This window comes from Labrus mixtus, chromosome 9 (assembly GCF_963584025.1).
Source record: "Labrus mixtus chromosome 9, fLabMix1.1, whole genome shotgun sequence".
Classification (NCBI taxonomy): Eukaryota; Metazoa; Chordata; class Actinopteri; order Labriformes; family Labridae; genus Labrus; species Labrus mixtus.
Genome location: NC_083620.1, coordinates 5287380 through 5308510, shown reverse-complemented (window position 1 = coordinate 5308510; position 21131 = coordinate 5287380). Strand labels below are relative to the sequence as shown.

Sequence of the window (21131 nt, the reverse complement as noted above, 5' to 3'; positions counted from 1 at the left end):
AACTGCATTATGTCTCCGCTCTACCTTTTTATGACCCTTGATAGAGCATTATACCACTTGTCTATTAGTGTAAAATGTACCTTTTCATACAACTTTGAAAATGAACAAATCTTAAATTATTTACTGTATTTTCAAAGATGTCGGAGAGGAAGCACAATTTGAAAGTAACTCAGCCAGCCGAGAAGTCTGCAGATGGATTTTAAATACTTGAAATGCCGACCTAAGTGGCTCTTCCAGTTCTTCAGCACCCTGTAGCTATATTGTTTTTCTTATTATTATGCAATGCTGGGGACGATCAGTTGGGGGTTCCTGTAGCTGATTGGTTCTTACTTTGATGGACACTTTAGCAGGCCAATTGCTGGTGCCGAATATGGCTAGTGATTCAAGTGATGTTGGAAAAATCCGGGAAAATGATTTCCAGCTTGAATAAAACTATCATGTAAGACCATAAGGCGCAGTCATATCGGAAGTAAACCAGAACAATTTAAAAAGTTGCATGCAATGCTGGTAGCCGAATTACCTATTTATTGATACGCTGAAAAATGGCGGGGAATAGTGACTTGACGGTCAAAAGGTTTGTGTTGCTAACCGTTTATTAGATTTTTTAAAAATGGTTATGTGGTATTAGTGTGTAAGTTGACTACTGTATTTCGGTTATTAATAAAAAAAAACATTTTAGTTTCAGTGTCCATGTATTTTCTTTAAATATTTATCACGGTGTAAATCTCGTTCAGGCTACACCAGGTTTACACAAATGAGTCGGGAGAGGGGACTTTCCGAGGAGCACCTGAATGCAGCATCACTCTACCACTCTATCACTAGCCGACGGCGCTAACAACAGCTCTAAAACCTGCTACCCGGTTGTTCTGAAAGGTAAGACTTTAATTTACCCTGTATATATTAATGTATGTACCTCAAAGCTCATATGTCTTCACATGGTTAATATAGATATGTATCTTAAACAGTTTAGACGCTGTCACTGACATTAGCAACAGAGCTAAGGCTAAGACAACTTTGAGGACGTGTGTTTATCAAACAGCTTGTTGAGTTATAGTTAACAAACCCTGATATTTATACACTTAAAATAATGACAGTATTGTTGTCTTTTTAAATTAAATAATTGTACTATATTGATATCAGTATTGTAGTCTTTCTGTTGAAATGCTCATGCTATGTTAATACAGTATTGTAGTTTTTTCCCAGTTTATTTAATGAGTGTTTACCTCAAAAATCTCTGGGGTAGTTCTTCTCTTCTAAACTTCTCATTAAATGACTATTTTTAAGAAGACTGTGCAATCAGTGGCTACTGTCAGACAAACTATTGTTGACTTTATAATGTCATTTAAGAAATCAGAAAGACTAAATCCAGATATGTTATTTAAGATGTAGTCATAGTCTGGAGAAGTTAGAACATACTGTTCTGTTTGTCTAATAAGGCAATAAGGTTTTCACTTTTTCACATGCCTATGTGTGTGATAATGTTTTTACCTATATACATTTTGTTTGTATCCTTCATATGTTTTCTTATAACAGGCATAACATCAACCTAAAGACAAAAAATGATCATGCACGGCTTAATCGAAGCACATTTGTAGGTGCTTGTGTTGATAAATGTACATTGTCTCGTCATTTATTGATTGATAGGACTTTATTTTCAGGCAAAATCTGAAATTTGTCTTGCATCACAATATACAAATTAACTTTAATTTGTATGTCTCTTTAGACAAGAGTCAAAGATACAGCTCCTTATTCAATTGTAGGATTGACTTGTGTTCAAAATAGTGTTTCAGTCTGATTAAAAAAGTGTGACCGTGCATCTCTGGCATATTTTAAATTCAAGTCAGGGCGTGGTTCGCGTCAGAGAAAATGCTGGAAGTCAGCCTTAACCTGTTTTTATAGTAGGCTGACTCTCATGAATGAAAACGATGAATGTTACAGCTTTGTGTTTAGGATGTCACGAGAACAGCTGGTCGTGCAGCAGGCGAGGAAGTCCTTCCTAACAGGGAAGACCAAACCTCTGGAGTTCAGGATCCACCAGCTGAAGAGCCTGCTGCGCTTCATCTCAGAGAGACGAGGGGACATCACATATGCTGTCAAAAGAGACCTCGGCAAGGTAGAAGAAAAGAAAACAATCTGTTTATCTGCATATTAGACACATTACGCTAACCACTTGTGAAGCTCTGTAAAAACAACACCTGTTTTGATTCCACGGCAACATACTTATATGTACAAGTCTTGGGGTCCCAAATATCGAATATTTTCTTGTCTTTAATGACCAAAGATTGCTTACATACTTTTGCATACTGTCTAAGTTGCACAAATAAGTAGCGGCCACTATTGGTTAAAATATGTCTGACGATCTGAAGTTGTGATTTTAATACGATTTATCATCAGTGGAGATTGTATTGTTCTAAAACACGTGGTATCGGAAAATTGAGGTAAATTGAAATATTTGACAACCTTAATGTAGACTAATAACCAGGTGTACCGTCTGAATTCTGCTTTCAGAGCGAGAAGGGCACAGAGCTGTTTGAGACGCTGGGGCTGGAGGGGGAGATCGAGCTGGCTGTAGAGAAGCTGGCAGAGTGGGCGGCTCCCCGGCCGGTGGAGAAGAACTTCCTCACCTTAACAGATGAGGTCTATGTGCAGCCGGAGCCACTCGGAGTGGTGCTCATCATCGGGGCCTGGAACTACCCCTGGGCCATCACCCTCCAGCCACTAGTTGGAGCCATTGCAGCTGGTACTAAAATACTACTACACACCCTTTTGAGTTTTTAGCTATGATTTCTAGTAGCTATGCTGTTGTTGTTGTTGAAGGTGCACAATTTTAACTCAGATTTTATTTTTAGGCCTATTGACCCTCTGAACTTTGATATCATGTATTTGAATGATTCTAAGCCAAATTTCCAGAGGCATTGAGCTCCAAACTAACACACATTAGATCAGAATGCACTGCAGCCACAACATTCATTAATTACTGAATATCACAACTTTATACAAAACGTCTCAAAAGTACTTGATTTATTTATTTATTTTTATTCAGTGTTTAATGATCATCACCATCCCAACACTGTGTTCATTTCTTTAATCCTGCAGGTAATGCAGCAGTGATCAAACCATCTGAGGTCAGCTCTCACTCTGCCAAGGTCATGGAGGAGCTTCTGCATAAATATCTCGACAAAGTGAGCTTCAAACTCCTTTCTCTTTTACCTACACTTAGAGTACATAGATAGTTTTAATATCTGCACGCTCTCTCTGTAGGACCTGTACCCGGTGGTGACGGGTGGAGTGGCAGAGACTCAGGAGCTGCTGAAACAGAGATTCGATCACGTCTTCTACACAGGAAACAGCACAGTGGGCAGACTGGTGATGGAGGCTGCGGCTCGACACCTCACTCCGGTGACCCTGGAGCTGGGAGGGAAGAGCCCCTGCTACATCGACAAGAGCTGTGACATCTCTGTGGCATGTCGGTCAGTCTGAAATGTAGCATTGTAATGGTGCCAATAAAAGGTTATGCACGTGACATCAGGGTAGGCGGAAGTTGCTGCGGTCACATCCACTGAGAACGTAGTCCTGAGAGGAAATCAAATAGTAAAATAAATATAATGAATGAAATACAGAACAATAACAATATATTATTTGTTTTTAACCGATACAGTCGCATCACATGGGGAAAGTTTGTAAACTGTGGTCAGACCTGCATCGCTCCAGACTACATCCTGTGTGAACCGTCCATCCAGAGCAGAGTGGTGGAAGAAATCAAGAAGTGCATCAAGGTGGGTCTGAAATTAAGATTTGAACCTGTTCGCATCTCTCAGGAGTCGAACAAAAGACAATAGCTAAGAATGACTTTGACCACAGCACAACACAACAATGAAGGGGAAATAAGTATCGGTTGAAGATGAAGACAATGTGAACATTATGTCTTTTTAATTCCACATGCTGCAGGAGTTTTACACAGAAAATCCCAAAACCTTTGAGGACTACGGGCGCATTATTAACCAGCGGCACTTTAAGAGGGTCATGGCTCTGATGGAGGGAAGCACGGTGGCTGCTGGTGGAGACAGCGACGAATCTCAGTGCTACATAGGTATGTGATGTGTTTGAGATATTTTCCACATCTAAAGCATCTGTTCTGTAGGACTGCAGCCACATAACTCTACCTTTTAAAATGCTTTATTTAAAGTAGTATCAGTTTGTTTTGAGCCTGTCCTTTCTCTCCTGACAGAGCCCACCGTGCTGCAGGATGTGACGGGGGAATCCAAAGTGATGAAGGAGGAGATCTTTGGTCCCTTACTTCCGATCATCACAGTGAGCGGTGTGGACGAGGCCATCCAGTTCATCAACGAGAGGGAAAAACCCCTGGTTGTGTACGTCTTCTCTCACAACAACAAGGTGATCATATCACCGCCTGCAGACATGAATACACATATCTTTTTAAAACCTATTAAAAAAAGAAGTGTTAAAATCCTAACTGATATCAACATCAGGTTTCATCATGCACCAAGAAATGTCACAAATATCCCTTTCTATGTTGGCAGCTGGCCCGCAACGGCTGGAATGATTTACATTTTGGAAAGAGTCAGAAAGAATGCAAATTTAGAATACATGCTAAAGTCCAAAACAAATGAAACAAAGAGCAGAAACTTCATGAACACCGATTACACTGCAAATAGAATAGAAGATGTTAATTGTCACTGTACAGGTGTATAAGGCCATCAGCCCTCTCTCCCTCTGTATACCTGCTGATATGTTTTTTAATGTGGACGTCACTTCAGGAGGAGTTGTGCTATAAGTAACAGCTAATGGGGATCCTAACCAATAATTATATAAACAAATAATATACACCACAGCCTGAAGACAGCTTAAATACAATAAGATAAATATGCAATAAAATAAAATCTAAAATACAGAATTTTAAGTTGAAAATCACATAAATACGTCAACATGAGGTAGCCGTTAAGAACAGTAGTATTCACTTGTATAACAAGTAACAAGGAATGACACTATTGCACTTTAAGATAATATGGCACTCGTACATAAATGAAAAAAGTCATGCTAAGATTGTACCCACAATGCACTGCTCTGACCCTTCCTGTCTGATTCACAGCTGATCAAAAGGGTGATAGCCGAGACGTCTAGCGGAGCTCTGCTGGCCAATGACTGCCTGGTTCACTTCACTGTCAGCGCTCTTCCCTTTGGGGGAGTAGGTGAGTTTTAAACACTAAAATCTAACCTCCAGCTGTTCATCCTGATGCACGTTCACAGCTGACTCCTCCCCTCACCTGTCTCTCAGGCAACAGCGGGATGGGCTGCTATCACGGCCGGCACAGCTTCGACCAGCTTAGCCACCTGCGCAGCTGTCTGATCAAGCAGCTGAAGATGGAGGGCGTCAACAGCATGCGTTACCCCCCTCACACCGCCAAGAAGCTGGGCTGGGCTCGATTCTTCCTACTGAATAGGTTGAACGTGTGCGGGCTGCAGCGCATGGCCATGCTCGCCATGTTGGCTGGCCTGGCAGCATTTGTGGTCCAGGTAAAGAAACTCATCTACACCTGTCTGGTCAAATTAGGAACGTTTTCATGGTATTTAATTTGGGACTGATGATCTGGAGATTAGAGATATTTAGAGATGATCTGAGTTCAGCTAGCTGCGTCCAGCTAATAACGACTTACCCTCATGATTGAAGTTAAAAGAACTAATGCCTGCAATGTCATTAAAGGTCATCATCAGATCAAATTTCAGCAGCAAAGCACCTTCAAAACTGAAGGCATTATCAATAAATCAAACTTTATTTGTAAATCACTTTTCAATCCATAGACAAGGTAAGAAATAACTAGATGAAAGCAAGCACTGACGGACTGAGGGAACGCTATCATGAATTCCTTCAGCTTATCTTCAGCTCTACTTTGTATCAAGTTCTGAATACCAAATGTTGTGCATTTACAACTTATTTTGTTTCATGTGTTAGCATACTAACACTGAAATAAATTGTTGAACATGGTAAACTTGACACCTATGAAATCTGATACCTGTTAAACATGAAAAAATAAAAACGATCTGCAGCCTGTAAACCCAGACTCTGTATCTCTTCAGTCTGTGGTGTGATGAAGACTATTCCCCTGACTGTATGTCACGTACAAGAGTTTTAAACTCAGTTATAATACCAGTAAAAAAATCCATTGAAATCAATTTCTGTATCGATGTAACAAATAGAAATTCTAGGCACCCAAATATTTGAGTAATTTCTTGTTTTAACTCCAAAAACATGCAAGCAAATGTATCCCATAATGGATGTACCAGCTAACAGCTAGCCACATTTAGCTTGACCATCATGTTTGTTTACTCTTAATTCACGTTTAGATAGATAGATCTTTATTGTCATGTTAATCAACCAAACTGTTGGAGCAATCCAGTTGCAGCATAACCAGCACACGCACACAAACACAAGCCAAGCACATCTCAACCATACCCACATACACATCCGTGAAAGAATGTAATAAATAATATACAAATATAGGGAGCAATGAAAGTGAATGCACAGAGTCCATTATTGTACAGAGTAGCTAGATTGCATGTTTTGATCTGGTTGTTGGTGAATGAATCGGTTAGTGTTTGGTGTGCTGAGTTGGTGGTCTCGTTGCAGACCGCACACTTTAAGAACTGCACCGTTAATCCGTCATGATTTGTCCTCATGTGTGGAGTCTCACATTTTCAAAACTTTTAAGATTTTAAAGATCTTTTAGTGTGTTAGGCCTGAGTAACTCAGGTGTACACAGCTAACTGATGTCCTTCTCTGCCTATTGGCTGCTGAGCCAGGAAGTTAAACCGAAACGACCACATACAGGCAGAGACGTCACAGTGTTGACAACATTAGAACTCTAGTGGTATGTAACTGATCTGATTAAGTGAAGAGCTGTGTGATTCCTGTGACATGGTGTAACTGACGTCTGTTTACTGCTTTTTAAATAACGACAGATTCATTTTTCCCCATGAGATATGAGTACTCCTCCCCCCTACATACCCACAATCCCACAGGCCTGGACCTTCACACAACAATGGCTTTGTCTCGTGCGGACAATGTGTGGTGTTGTCCAGGAAATCTAACCTCATAACGCCCCCTCATCTACCCTCCCTTTAATTACCCAGCATGCTTCACTCTCCTCTGCTAAATGGCTCCTTTTGTTTTGGTCCACCCCACCACCTTTGTTGACATGCACGCTTGTTTTGCTCCCGTGAACAGTCAAACGATCTGTTTTAATGTCTCTGCGTCTGTGTGTGGTGTTTCTTTCAGAGGTTCCTGCGATGAAGACGAGGAGAAGAAGCTGGCGGCCTGCGGTCTTACCTGTGCAGGTGTCCCAATGATTTAATGTGAAATATACACACGGCCCATATCATTTCTAATTCATATACTTTTGTTTTTGTATTATGTATGTCTTTATAAACATGTCTTTAGAATTACTCGTCTGTCACACTGAATGCTGCTATTATAGTTTTATTGTTTTTCATATTTTCATAGAAATATAATCGGTTTTATTTCAATTTCACATCCTGCACGGAACATTTTACACGAGAATCAACACATCTGCTTTGAAGATAAACTGTAACAGCGGTGTCATTGTTGCATTCAAGGTTTTCAATCCTCTGTTACATTTTCTCAAACGTTCTGCAATTAAACTCCAACAAACTAAAAAAAAGTCTCAGATGATTCTTCTTGACTTTTTCTTGGTCCATATTTTAAGTGCGAGTTAGCAGGCAAGGTAAAAGAGGTGGTGAGGAGGGGATGAGAGCAGGAAGATGTTTGGTTTATAAAAATATATATAAATAAAATGTTCAGTTCAACATGTTTGAGAGAGTGACAAGCATGAAAAAACAAACCTGAGAGGAGAAAGTTCTTTCTTTTTCTTTCTTTCTTTCATGTGTATTTTTGTCTTATTTTTCTCTTCCATTATCTTTCTTTATCTCTGTGTTTCTATTTTTCTTTCTTTCTTTCACTCTAAGAAAGACTGAATATCCAGAATAAAGTAGAAATAACATCTAAAGTAAGTCATACATTTTAGTATTTAAAAATAAAACTTTTCAACATTTGTTTATTTTCTACCTTTTTTTCTCAACATTGACATTTTTAATCTTTTAACTACATCTTTTATTTGCAACATTTCCCCTGACCTTCTCAACAACAATTTATTTTGTCAACTTTTCAAATGTATTCTTGACATTTGAAACTGCTTTCTTTCTTTGTCTAATTTTCCACATTTCTTTGTGTCTGTTTTGCATCCTGAGAACTGTTTAATATCTCAAATTAATTTGAAGTAACATTTAAAACTGGTCCAAAATCTGACATTAAAAAAAGATTTATCTCCTCTTTAATCAGAATAGTTTTCCTTCACATGACATCTTCATTCTCAAAATGTCCCTTCCATTCTTATCATAGAAAATGTATTATATCGAGTGCAGATGTTTGGACTCTCTTCTGCACAGTCAGACTTTAATTGTTCATGTCATACTTTATTCTTTAAGATTAATTTGGGGGATTTTTATGCCTTAATTGTAGAGACAGAACAGTGGATAGAGTCAGAAACCAGAGAGAGAGAGAGAGAAAGAGGGGAATGACATGCGGGAAAGGAGCCACAGGTCGGATTCAAACCTGGGCCGCCCACTTGGAGGATCACAGCATCCTATTGTATATGGGGCGCAAACTAACACTACACTACCAACCCCCCATTATACTTCATTCTTGACTTCTCCACTAAATGTATTCTCTTCATTTCTACTGTAGTCTTGGATAAAAAAATCCTCCTCTCTTTTTATTATGGTCTTTCTCAGAATTTTTTTCTTTTTTTTATCTGTAGCATATTGTTTACGGGTTCCCATGGTTATTGTTATTTAAAATATACTGTTGTTATAACACTCTGACCTCCATGAGGACTGAGGAACAAATGAGGTCATTGTATAATGGTGATGTTTGTTAATAGAGTGATGAAATATTTATTGCATTGAATAAAACTGGACAATATCAAATAAGCAAGCTACGACAAACGATAACCGAGGTCTAAATCTTTAATTCAAACGTGTCGCCTTGAATAAATGTCAGTGTGTGTGTGTGTGTGGAGGTGGGATCTGATGTTATCAAGGCTCTCAGTGTTTGAGGCGGTCTGAATGAAGCTGCTGGTCACATTGAGTAAGCCTCCCTGTAAACTGATCCTGGAGCTGCCTGCACGCGGAGCTCAGTCTGTGTGTGTGTCTGCAGCGTGTCGGACATCTGAACCGCTTTCACTTCAGATCCCTGCCTGAAGATTTAACTCGTATTTTTACAGAGATTATCCACTAAATGCTTGTTTACCTGAGCTCAAGTAAGTTTCATTTTTTTGTTCATTATTGATGTATATTTTAAACATGACATGATTGACACATTTTCATTTATATTAAGGGCAAATAATGATAAATGCAGATGTTGACAAAATAATCTTTGGGGCCATTTTTTAACTGTGCTTTGACTATGTCTTGGAAAATAGATAGATTAATTAATCTCTTACTGGTGATTTCTCAGTGGATGAAAGTAAACATGTCAGACAATCTTAAACTTCAAACTGTAACAGGCAATTGCTTTCTGGAGAATCTCAGCTGTTAGCAGGACAAGGACACACAAAAAACAATCATGCAAGGCTCCAGATTCTTTCCTTTGGTAAATTTAGATTATTAATGATGTCCTCACAGCTCTTCAAAAACATGTATCAAGAACTTCTGTCACTCAGCATCGACAAATGGTCAAGTCATAATGTTTTGGATTTTTTAAATTCTTATTTTGGGGCTTTTTTGCCTTTATTTTAGAGATAGGAGAGTGGATAGAGTCAGAGGGCAGAGGGAGAGAGCGGGGAATGACATGCGGGAAAGGAGCCAGAGGTCAGATTTGAACTCAGGCCGCCCACTCTCGAGGATTTAAGCCTCTGTACATGGGGCACGCGCACTAACCACTGGACTACCGGCGCCTCAAGTCATAATATATATGATGATTTAATATGTCATAGGTTTAGGCATGTTGATAGACAGTTACTACTGAAATTAGCTGGACTTCAGTGTCATGAAAGAAAATTTATTAAATTGTATTTATCCATTTATGTCTATTGTAAAAAGTATAAGCATCTGAAAAACAGTTTCATGAAAAATAAATCTTTAAGAACAAGTAGGCCGACTGTTCTGCTTCAAAGAATTTATAAATACATATATTGGTATTTTAAATCAACTGTTCCAAAAAATATTATTACAACTGAGTATAAGAGCCACAGTAAAAAATTCAAATCATAATTTTATGAGATTAAAGTTAGAGATTTAATAGAATATTTACCTTTTTTGGGGGATTGCGAGGAAAAGACAGACTAATACGAGGTCATTATGAGGTCACACATATGACCACAATGGCAGGCAGCCCTGTCTTTATAGCCTTGGTACAAAAAATGTGCCAAAGGTATGAACATGTTCTAAATTATTCTAAAGATACTAATTCATGTAACTGAGTATAAATAAAAGTTATCTATAAATTTAGCTAATCTGTCAGAATGAAAATATCTTGTTAGGCACGCAAACTATGGACGTTATTAATAAACTTACTTCATGAAAGGAACTTGCTAATTGAAATGCTTTTAAAATAAGTGGAATCTCCGTGCTTTAACCATTGACAACGCTGAGTTATAACTAAACTTAACCTTATTCTCGTAAATTTACAACTCTTGTTTATTTACAACATTATTGTTGCTAATTTACAACTTAAATCTCATATATACTACTTTAATCTAGTGATATTACGACTTTAATGGCGTAATATGACAACTTTCTTCTTGTAAATTTTACAAATTTATCCTCCTAAACAAAGCTAAAACAGATCAGACACTAACCCTTCAGCGCTTTTGTGACAGCACCAGAAACAAAGATGTACAATTGAGTATCATCAGCATAAAATGATAGTGATGGGTAATAATATTTACAAGTGGTAGCATAAAAGACAAACATAATGGTTCTTAGAATGGTTCCCTGAGGAATCCCATTTAAAGTAAAACGAGTGTCTGATACACAAGCTCTAAGGCTGATAAAGAAATGTTTCATAAACACAGTTAGAGACCAAAGATCATTTTTCTCAAGTGTTTTGATGATTGTCCTGCAGCCCCCGAGACTCCTCCTGCAGTCTCTATGGATAGGCAAGCAGTGAAGCGGGCCAGAGAGGCCTTCCTGAGCGGCAGGACTCGGCCGCTGGAGTTCAGACTGCAGCAGCTTCACGCCCTGCAGAAGATGATCAAAGAGAAAGAGACGGAGATCTCCACCGCTCTCAAACAGGACATCAACAGGGTGAGTGCAGGGTGACTGCCGCATGTAACATGTAATGTACATTATGTCAGTGTAATAGTATACTTTATATCCATGGTCTGTAAATATGTGAATCTGATTGGCTGCAGGGGTAAAATACATCCATGATAATGAATTAGTCTGCTCACTGTTGCAAATGAATAAGCTTGCTGCAGCTTGTATCCAAACAGAGCTATCAGAAAGCTGTCAAAGTCTTCATGTAAAATTAAAAAAGTAAATTTCAAGCTAACATTATATTACACCAGGAGTGACTTCAACATGTCTTTTCATCTTTACTCTTTTTAAACCTCTCTGAGAACATAAACAATTTTGTTTTACAGAAGTTTAGTCAAGTAAAAATTATATGATCCACTGAATTTAATTCTTTAAGTCGGTCTTTGAAAAATGCAGCACAGTGTTGATGATTCTCTAAAACCTTAATGATTGTTTGGTACAGAAAGAGTAGCTGTTGTTATGCTGTGACTTGTTTTTAATCATGGGTGGCAGTAGTTCAGTCAGTAGGGACTTGGGTTGGGAACCGGATGGTTCAAGTGCCGATATGGACCATAATATTGAAGTTGGTCTGGTAGCTGGAGAGGTGCCAGGGTACTTCCAGAGTACTGCCCTTGAGCAAGGCATCGAACCCCTAACCACTCTGGTGGGCTCCCTGTGTAGCAGTGTGTAGCAGCCCCACTCTGACATCTCTCCACTAATGCATGTCCACAGGTCCTGTGCATGTGTGTGATTCAGGCCTATGTGTTTGAGAAGCATGTCTCTAAATAAACCAGAGTGTAAACCAGAATTTACCTCAGGAATTAAGAAAGTATATAAAATAAAAAAATAAAATCCTGTTTGTTACGGCTAAGACGCTGTTTGGATCCAGAGAAACTCACATGGACGCTCTTAATCTATTAAGATAAATATCTGCTGTTTTACTTGTTATTTTTAATGTCTTTTAATGTATTGATATATCTTACATTTTGTTTATATGTATGGCTGCTCATTGTTTGTCAGAAACTTTGATAACTGAGCTGCTGCCTGTCTTGGTAAGGACACTCTTGGAGTGTTTTCTCCTGGTTAAAACGAATGGCAAAACTACAAGAGATTCCAGTGTTTCTGCTAAACATGACACTAACATTAATTGAATAGCTGTTAATATCACCTGTAGCACATATTCGTGCAGACTCAGAAACTATCATGTAGCCTTTTTTCCCCTGATTCAAGCATTACATAAAGGTATTGTTAAGGCCTCAAACAGCAGTTTGACATGTTTTTACCTTTATTAATGATTCCTTCCAAAGCTCTACCTGCTGATCAGGCAACAAACTAGAAGACACATATTAACATGAAACTGTATGTTATAGTGTTTATGATCCAAGTTGGAACCAGTTAGTTCTGTGGAGAGAAGAATTCCTAAAGTGAATTATTCCAGTTTCCCTCTTGTTTAAAGAAAACTTAAAATGTTCTGCTGTTTCTTCTCTGTATTAGAAATAGAAAACAATGTCGTCTGCATATAGAGATAGTATGCCGTGTGTTGTTACAGAGCCAGTACGACACGCCGCTCCTGGAGCTGATTGGCATCGAGAACGAGATCAAACTGGCAATAGAAAAGTTGAAGGATTGGGCGGCTCCCCGGTCAGTAGAGAGGAGCCTGTTTACCTTAAAAGACGAGGTTTATATCCAGCCGGAGCCGCTGGGAGTGGTGCTCATCATCGGGGCCTGGAACTACCCCTGGGCCGTCACCCTCCAGCCACTTGTTGGGGCTATCGCTGCTGGTAAGATGCCTCTATGTCTCCAGTCCATCAATAACTACTTGTAGTGAAGCAGAACCCAAAAGCCAGAGAGCAGAATTATCCTGTGATCTGTTTTGGTGACACTTCCTGTCTGTAATGAGCATCCAACACATAAAAAGGAATTTTGAAGAAGCCTGAAATTAATCAAAGGATTGTACTTAATTTAAAAGACAGAAATTCCCTAAACCAAATGTTGAATCATCGAGTCGACTGATTGGTGGGTCACAGCTCTACCCTGCATCCCTGTATATGAGACAGTTACAGGGGATAGCTACCTCGATTTTAACGATAATTCCCACCCTGTGCACAGTGCTCTTTATCTTCTCCCCTCTGGATTGAGATTTTTAGTTCCAAGGGTCAGAACAAAGCGGTACAACAACAGCTCTGTTCCTGCTGCTTCCACTGAACTGAACAAGCTGTGGCCATATTTGCACATACAGACTTATTTATTTATTTATGGGCTATTTTTATCCAGACTGAAGAGGTTATGTATTTATTTGTGTTTTTATTGATCTTATTGTTTGAGACTTTTATCTCCTATATGCCCTGATTGGTATTTTATCATTTAATAGTTTACCTTCTCTCTAATGTGTTGTCCCTTGTAAAATCTGTTTTGTAATCTGTGTATCATGATGGATGTCAGTCTTGCTGGCTGCAAACAAATCTACCTTCAGGTACAAATAATTAACCTGAACCTGATTCCTAAATGTTCCCATAGTCCTATTTGTCTCTTGGACTTCAGGCTGTCCACATTTAGCTGCCACCACAGTAGCATGAGTAAATAAAGACAATAATGCCTCTAAATATACACGTTTAATTGTTCTTAGAAACTACTTTTTACTGAACAAGTCTAAGATTCAGTGACAGAGAAATGTCCTCTTGTTAGCTTCAGTTTGACGGCAGTCAGCGCTACATTCTCAGCCTCCTACTTGTCTGCTCTCCGTCACTCAATGATCTCACTCCATTCACAGGAACCCGTGTCCTCTCTCCCTCTCTCTCTCTCTCTGTGCAGGCAACGCAGCTGTGGTGAAGCCGTCAGAGCTAAGCGAATTCTCGTCCCTCCTCCTCCGGGCTCTGCTGCCTCGCTATCTGGATAAGGTCTGAACACCAGAGCTATTGTTGATAGAAAAAGCTGCTGTAACGTCAAAGCCTTGCACCAACACAGCACAGTGAGCCCTGGATGTGTCTGACGCCAAGGCTAAAAGGCCACTCTATGACGGGACCCGTTACATCAGCAGAGACTCATTCTTCCCAGACACTAACATCATCTGTAAAGGAGTTATTTTTAAACCAAGTGACGCTATTTTGACCTAATGTGGGGTCTAAATAAGTAATTTGTACAAAAAAAGTTTTGAAATGTCTCCAACAGTTTGGTCAGCTGAAGGCCACAAAATGGGCTGTGATGACTGCAAAATCGTCCTTGAGGGTTAATTTGCTTGATACGCCCACTTACATTTTTCATTTCCAATAGCAGGCCCAGTTTGTTATACTTAGTGTGTAACAACATCATAGAAAGGATTCCTGCAGAGATAGACGATTTCTTTAAAAGAGGAAGATCCCCTTTTCAAAACAGAAACAGACTCCTAGTCGCTCTTTTCAAAGCCATCGGACTCCACTGACAAAAACAGTGAGACTGGTTTCTCTTATCCGCCCCTGCCTTGACTGGTTAGTTTTTTTGTGTTACTGTGTGACTTTGGTGTTGAAATGGTTATTTTTGATCCAACACAACACAACAAACTAAAAGATTGAGGCTGCAGTATAACAGGAAGCTTCTGTTATTTTAAGTGGAAACTTACTGTTTTTGTTAAAGGAGTCTGGCATCTTAAACAAGAAAGATGAAATTACTTTTTCTGGTTGTCAAATGTATCTTACTCCTTTAAGACTTTAGCTCTATCTCTATGGGATACTTTCCATTCTTTTGTCAGACACTTTTGTTAATAACAGAATCAGCAGCGTGTCAGTTGCAAAAACAAGCATGCTAGTGGACAAACTTTTATCAGGCATAGGTATGTACAATCTTTTGCAGTCCATTTCTCATCTACTAAAGCAAATCCAGAACTTTTAGTACCTTGTATCATTACAAATCAAATATGTAACAATAGGACCATTGTTTAAAAATTGGAAATTCTCACTGATGTTTCAGGAACATGCCACCAATTTTCATGTAAAGTATGCTTTATGATTTCATTAGTTCTTTGGTGCAGTTTTATATTTGTATATTGACGAACATGTTACTGTTTATTTCCAGGACCTGTACCCGGTAGTGACAGGAGGTGTGTCAGAGACCCAGCAGCTGCTGAGGCTCAGGTTCGATCACATCTTCTACACAGGAAGCAGCACTGTGGGCAAACTGGTGATGGAGGCTGCAGCTCGACACCTCACACCGGTCACCCTGGAGCTGGGAGGGAAAAGCCCCTGCTACATCGACAAGGACTGTGACATCAGGGTCGCCTGCCGGTAACACACAACTCAGCAGAGAGACACACAAACAGCTGAATGACATGATTCTGTCCTATTGTTCATGCTTAACACTGTGTCCTTTGGTGACCAGTTGAGATTTTGTACTTAACTAAAGGTGCAACAGCTTTAAAGGGGATTCTGGTACTTGTGAACCTGGTCTGTATTGTTGCATGTTTTGGCGTCTACTGTATCTGGCACAATGGTATAGAACGTTTTAGAATTGCTCGCGCTGATTATCAGAAATTGGCTGTAATGGTTATAATGTAAAACTTGCTTGTAGTTTAAATATGTGCATCAAAAGTGCTATTTTTTTGCCTTTTAAAAGGCTTAAATTATCATCATCAACTGTTACCAGACTCCTCTAACAAAACTAGTTTTTGGCCTTGCTAAAGAGTGGACTTACTTGTCTACCTCGGCCTCGATCAGATATATTGTCTGTGCTAATCTGTGAGTTTGAATCATTCCATGCACATTATTCTAGCCATCATTTATTTCTAGTTTTAGAATTTTTAGTCCTGAAGTGTTTTATCCCTTTTTTTTGCATAATCAGAATCTATTTATTGTGTTGTATTTTTATGCTTTAGTTCATTTGTATTAAGGGTTACATGTCTAACTTTGTCTTTTATTTTCTGATTTAAAATGGTTGGTAAGGATGCAAACATGTTTTTTTCTGTAACACACTGACACCAACAAACTAATAAATCAGGACTGATGTAGACAAAAAAAACAACCATGTTCTGCTACATGAAAATCCTGTTGTTTTTTGTTACTATGGAGTCTGGTCTCTTTGAAAAAAGTGAAGTGAAGTCAGTATCTGATGAAGGATTATACTCTGTAACAAATGTTTTGATCTCTGCAGGAACGTTTGATTTTGATCATCGACATCAAAGACTCATTTAAAGCTCCTGTGGGGAGTTTGTAGCTGGTTAAGAAGCAGACTGAAATTAATGTTGATGGCTCTTTATGACCTAAATAAACACACAAGACTATAAGAACAAAGAACGGCTATTTCTGTACGGTTATTTTTAATGCCTGAGACTGCGGGGATTATAAGCAGTGATTAACAGCACACTATCAAAACAGCCTTTTTGAATGTTGAAGGAAAGTAGGATGAAAAAAAACACTAATTATTCATGTACAGGACAAATTGGTGCAGCGATAGAGGAAGCCACTTTGTCCACAGGGGGTGCCAAAATCAACATAAATTGAAAGTTCCTTTAGAAACTTTAAATCATTTCACATTCAGAATTGAAACCATGACACCTCCAACAGCCAAATCTGCATAAAAATATCTGAATGTTGCTTCTTTAAAGACTTAAAATACTCAAACATTTGAATTGTGAAAGAGGACAAAATATGTTATTGAAAGGGAATTCAGTCTTCAGTTTTTTCTGTGTGCAGTCGCATCACGTGGGGGAAGTTTGTGAACTGCGGTCAGACGTGCATCGCTCCAGACTACATCCTGTGTGAGCCGTGCATCCAGGGACAGGTGGTGGAGTGCATCCGACTTACTCTGCTGGTACCTGTTCAGACTGTCACCTGGTTACATTTTAACACAAAGTGAAACTGCACAGTCTGGAGTTTAATCAAGACCTTCTTAAAAATCCATCCCAGGAATTTTACGGCGCTGATCCCAAGAGCTCACCGGACTACGGCCGAATCATCAACCAGCGTCACTTCATCAGAGTCCTGGGTCTGATGGAGGGTTACACTCCTGTCATTGGAGGACAGAGCGACGCCTCACAGCGATACATTGGTATGTAGAAGTAAAGAAATACAAATATTTTACTTATCAGAGTAGGTGAACTAAGGATCAGAGCTGCCTAAAACATGTGTGTGAAGTATCTTGTTCTAAATCCACTCTGATCCTGTATTTGATCATGTCTATAAACTCCTCTATTTCAGCCCTGCTCAAAACAGACTGTTTCTGTGTCTGTACCTTTAAATATGTAAATGAGCTGTGTCTGACCACGCCCCCTCTCTGGAAGGGCTTGGGTGGCTCGAGCTTTCTTGCACACTGCCAAATTGTTTACAGTGAGAAGGCAGACTCAGAGGGCAGAACAAACACCTAGCTGTGGGAGTGTCACCCACCTGGGGGAGGGGTTACTGCCCTTTGTGATGTCATGAAGGGAAAATCTCCAAACGGCCTGTTTGAGCACACATTTTCTGAAAAGTGGAGCAGGCAAAAGACGGAGAGGATGGACTTTTCTCATCATTGGGGGGTTTGTAGCCAGACTAGAGACACATATAATCTCAGGATTATGTAACAGATGGGTTAAATTACAAGTGGTTGATAGTTTTTACAGGATTCAGATTAAATAGGACTTTAGTTAAGGAGAAATGTTGAAGATGGATAAATGACTGTGGAGTTGCCCCAGTAGATGACTTCCAGTTGCAGCTGCAGAACAACTTGTTCAGGTTGTAACATGTCACTTATTGACTCAGTTCTTGTTTTTCCACAGTTAGTATGAGTGTCAGACCTCTCTACAGAAAGAATCCCGACAAAGAGAGGACATTTTTGTAAAGTTCAGATACATTTTGTTTCACCAGACGCAGCTGTGACATCGGTCTGTTCAAAGACAGAAACAACCAGTAGAAAATTATTTCAGAGGAGACTTATTACTTTGAGAACAATTAACAGTCTGGACTTTAAACTCTTACAACTGTAAAAAAGTTTAATCAGGTGTCAATCTTTTACCAGATTCTTTCTTTGCATATCTATTTCTACTTTTACTCAAGATGAGATGACAAAATGAGTGTACTTTTTCGAAATCTGTTAGTAGTGGAGTGAATACTCAGATTGCCGTTTTTTTAACTCTATATACTGTATATGTACTTTTATGATGTCCTCCATGCAGCTCCCACAGTGCTGAAGGACGTGCCCCCCCACTCCAGGCTGATGCAGGAGGAGATCTTCGGCCCCCTGCTGCCCATCGTCACTGTAAGCGACATGGACGACGCCATTCGCTTCGTCAACGAGCGAGAGAAACCTCTGGCTCTCTACATCTTCTGCAAGGACAAGAAGGTGAGAGGAAGCCGCAGCAGGGAGGACGTTCAAACACATTTTTTTATTCATGTTGTAAACTTTTCCTTTTTGTTTTGTTTCTGTCTTTTTAAGGCGGTAAAAAGGATGATAGAGGAGACGACAAGTGGAGGAGTGACGGTCAATGATGTTATGATGCATTACACGCTGAACTCACTCCCGTTTGGTGGAGTTGGTGAGAATCAAAAGTACATTATTGTCTGTATGTTTATGTGGGAGGACCTTCATATCAGGCAGCCTCAGGACAAAGTATTCCTTCTCGTATGTTGAACATCCAAAGATAAACTCCACTCCAAAACAATTTAACATAAAATCATTTGTTTTTCAGTCCAGAGGAAAAAAATTGAAACCTTTGATCATCTTTCATCAAGAAAGTAGACTTTTTGCAGTGTCAAGTCCAAATCTGGTGTTACTCTAGGTTTTCTTCTTTCAGTTCCAAGTGTAAATATGTGTAGGATTAACTAAACTGGATCACCAAACAGAATGTGCCTATGCTTTTTAAACCTTAACAACATCTTTAATTAGTTCAGGAGGAGGGGGGAGGGGTTAACAAATTAAGTTGATAAAATTTTCATTACTTTTAAGTACAATGTGTTTTAAATACAATCTCTGTTATTTGAATGATGGACAGTATCCAAAAGTACCGAAGCCTTAAAAATAATTACTCAGGCATATTATTAACTGAAAGCTGCTGCTGTATGTATACATTGCGCAAATACACTATTAACATTTCAGAACCTAAATGCTGCCAGCATATTTGTGCAATTTTGACACTGTGCAGGAGTTTACTTGCAATTTTTGTTCATTTAAAACAATAAACTAGACAATTTTGGGTCTGTTGCCGTGGTAACGAAACAGGTGTATATATTGAAGTTTAAAATTCTGGTACTGTTTAAACCATAGTGAGAATACCAGAATGTTTTGAGAGGTGTGTCTCTGGGTTTTTACAAAAATAATCATGCATGTAAACGTCAATTGTTTTAATTTTGTTCTTGACAACGAGCAACCAGTTCATCAACAGGTTTATCAAATTCATCCTCAGAGCTTTGAATTCTTATTTAAAGTTTTAAAACAGTCATAATCCTGTTGGATAATTTACAATCACAACTTAGTTGTAATATTCAATTGATGACCAGTAAATAGAACTTTCCTGCTCTTGTTAAACAAACTCTGATTGGCCGGTGTCCTCTTTTAGATTTTATTATAATGGTATTTTGGTTGAGCACTGACCTCCATGTTTTGTTGTGTGACCCCTCCAGGTCAGAGCGGTATGGGCTGTTACCATGGCAAACACACCTTTGACCGGCTGAGCCACCAGAGGGCGTGTCTGATCCGCTCTCTGGGCATGGAGCACGTCAACCTGTCCCGGTACCCTCCTCAGGACCGCCGGCGAGCACGCAGGGCTCGGATGGCGCTCAGGTCACCACTGATCGACATGTCGAAGAGGACGTTAATCTGGGCCGTCAGCGCCACCGTCATCGGCTTCGGCCTCTTCGTCACCCTGCTGGTCATCCTCCTCATCGCTGCAGGACTCAACTGCACCTGCTGGTACTACAGAGGCATCTACAACTACTTCTGGTGAAACATCTGATTATAAAACACGCTCTTCTTACAGTGTTCAACAGTCCAAACAAGTTTGTATTTTGCTATTGTTTGTTCAGATTAAAAGATTTATTGAAGTGTTATCATCTCTATTGTATTAGTAGCAAATATAAATCTCTGATTTTAACAATCCTCTCCTTCTTCAACAATACTCCACTTTTATTTCAAACATATAATCCCTTTCCTAAATAGTCACAGAAAGTCTACAACCAATTTCTAAAAAATACAAGACGCTCTTTGAAGATGAGTCCTGAATGCAAGGAGTGTTATTACTGTTTGTGGGCACAAGATGGCAGCAGAGAGTTAGAGCAGAGTTTTTAGGCGCCAGATAAAGATGAGGAAAGGAGCCAACCCGAGGAACACAGTTATTTTATTTTCTTAATTTGCATTGGCTTAAAAAAAACAGAAATCTATAAATGTGAGATGAGAAGATGCAGAGTATCCATATAACTAAATAAAAACATGCAGGGTTGGTGATTTTCTAAAAGTAGGGGGTAAAAAAATCAACTTTTTGATAGTGAAAACACAGATTCTAAACCTCTGATGACACAAACTGTAGCATTGAAAGTAACAAAGATAAGATCTGACAAATGTAAAGTGTTCAGTTCAGTCCCACAGTGCACTCGAGCCCCTCTCACTGATGTTAACGAGCACCCCATTAGCATCAGATTCTCCCCGCTCCTCTGAGATGCTGCTAAGCTCCAAACAGACATTTTTATCACTTAATAGTTCTCTGGATATCAGAGATCCTGCTTGTAAACCAGCAGCAGGAAACAGCTGACATCCCAGCACCCTGTTTCAGCTCTAACAGGCTCACTGACGTTGGGCCGAATTCATGTAGGCCTAAATTACTGTTGCTTAGCCACATAGACTTAAAAATAATGTTATTTTCCTAA

General features: G+C 39.3%; 2 protein-coding genes across 3 annotated transcripts; both read left to right on the top strand.

The window, feature by feature from the left end:
- Positions 1-734: 734 nt before the first annotated feature.
- On the top strand, positions 735-7877 carry LOC132980127 (aldehyde dehydrogenase family 3 member A2-like). Of its 2 annotated transcripts, none has more exons than XM_061046056.1 (11): positions 735-873; positions 1951-2113; positions 2509-2740; positions 3097-3182; positions 3262-3470; positions 3659-3776; positions 3949-4090; positions 4229-4395; positions 5111-5210; positions 5297-5535; positions 7295-7877. In XM_061046056.1, the coding sequence occupies exons 2-11, from the start codon at positions 1952-1954 to the stop codon at positions 7307-7309; spliced, it is 1470 nt and encodes a 489-aa protein (XP_060902039.1). In that variant the 5' UTR covers positions 735-873; position 1951; the 3' UTR covers positions 7310-7877. The 2 variants fall into 2 exon arrangements, with proteins under 2 accessions (XP_060902039.1, XP_060902040.1); XM_061046057.1 differs by having other exon boundaries at positions 1939-2113.
- Positions 7878-9160: 1283 nt separating this feature from the next.
- On the top strand, positions 9161-20318 carry LOC132980126 (aldehyde dehydrogenase, dimeric NADP-preferring-like). The gene is made up of 10 exons (XM_061046055.1): positions 9161-9353; positions 11159-11340; positions 12881-13112; positions 14143-14228; positions 15379-15587; positions 16992-17109; positions 17205-17346; positions 18449-18615; positions 18709-18808; positions 19893-20318. The coding sequence occupies exons 1-10, from the start codon at positions 9332-9334 to the stop codon at positions 20213-20215; spliced, it is 1581 nt and encodes a 526-aa protein (XP_060902038.1). The 5' UTR covers positions 9161-9331; the 3' UTR covers positions 20216-20318.
- The last annotated feature ends 813 nt before the right edge of the window (positions 20319-21131 follow it).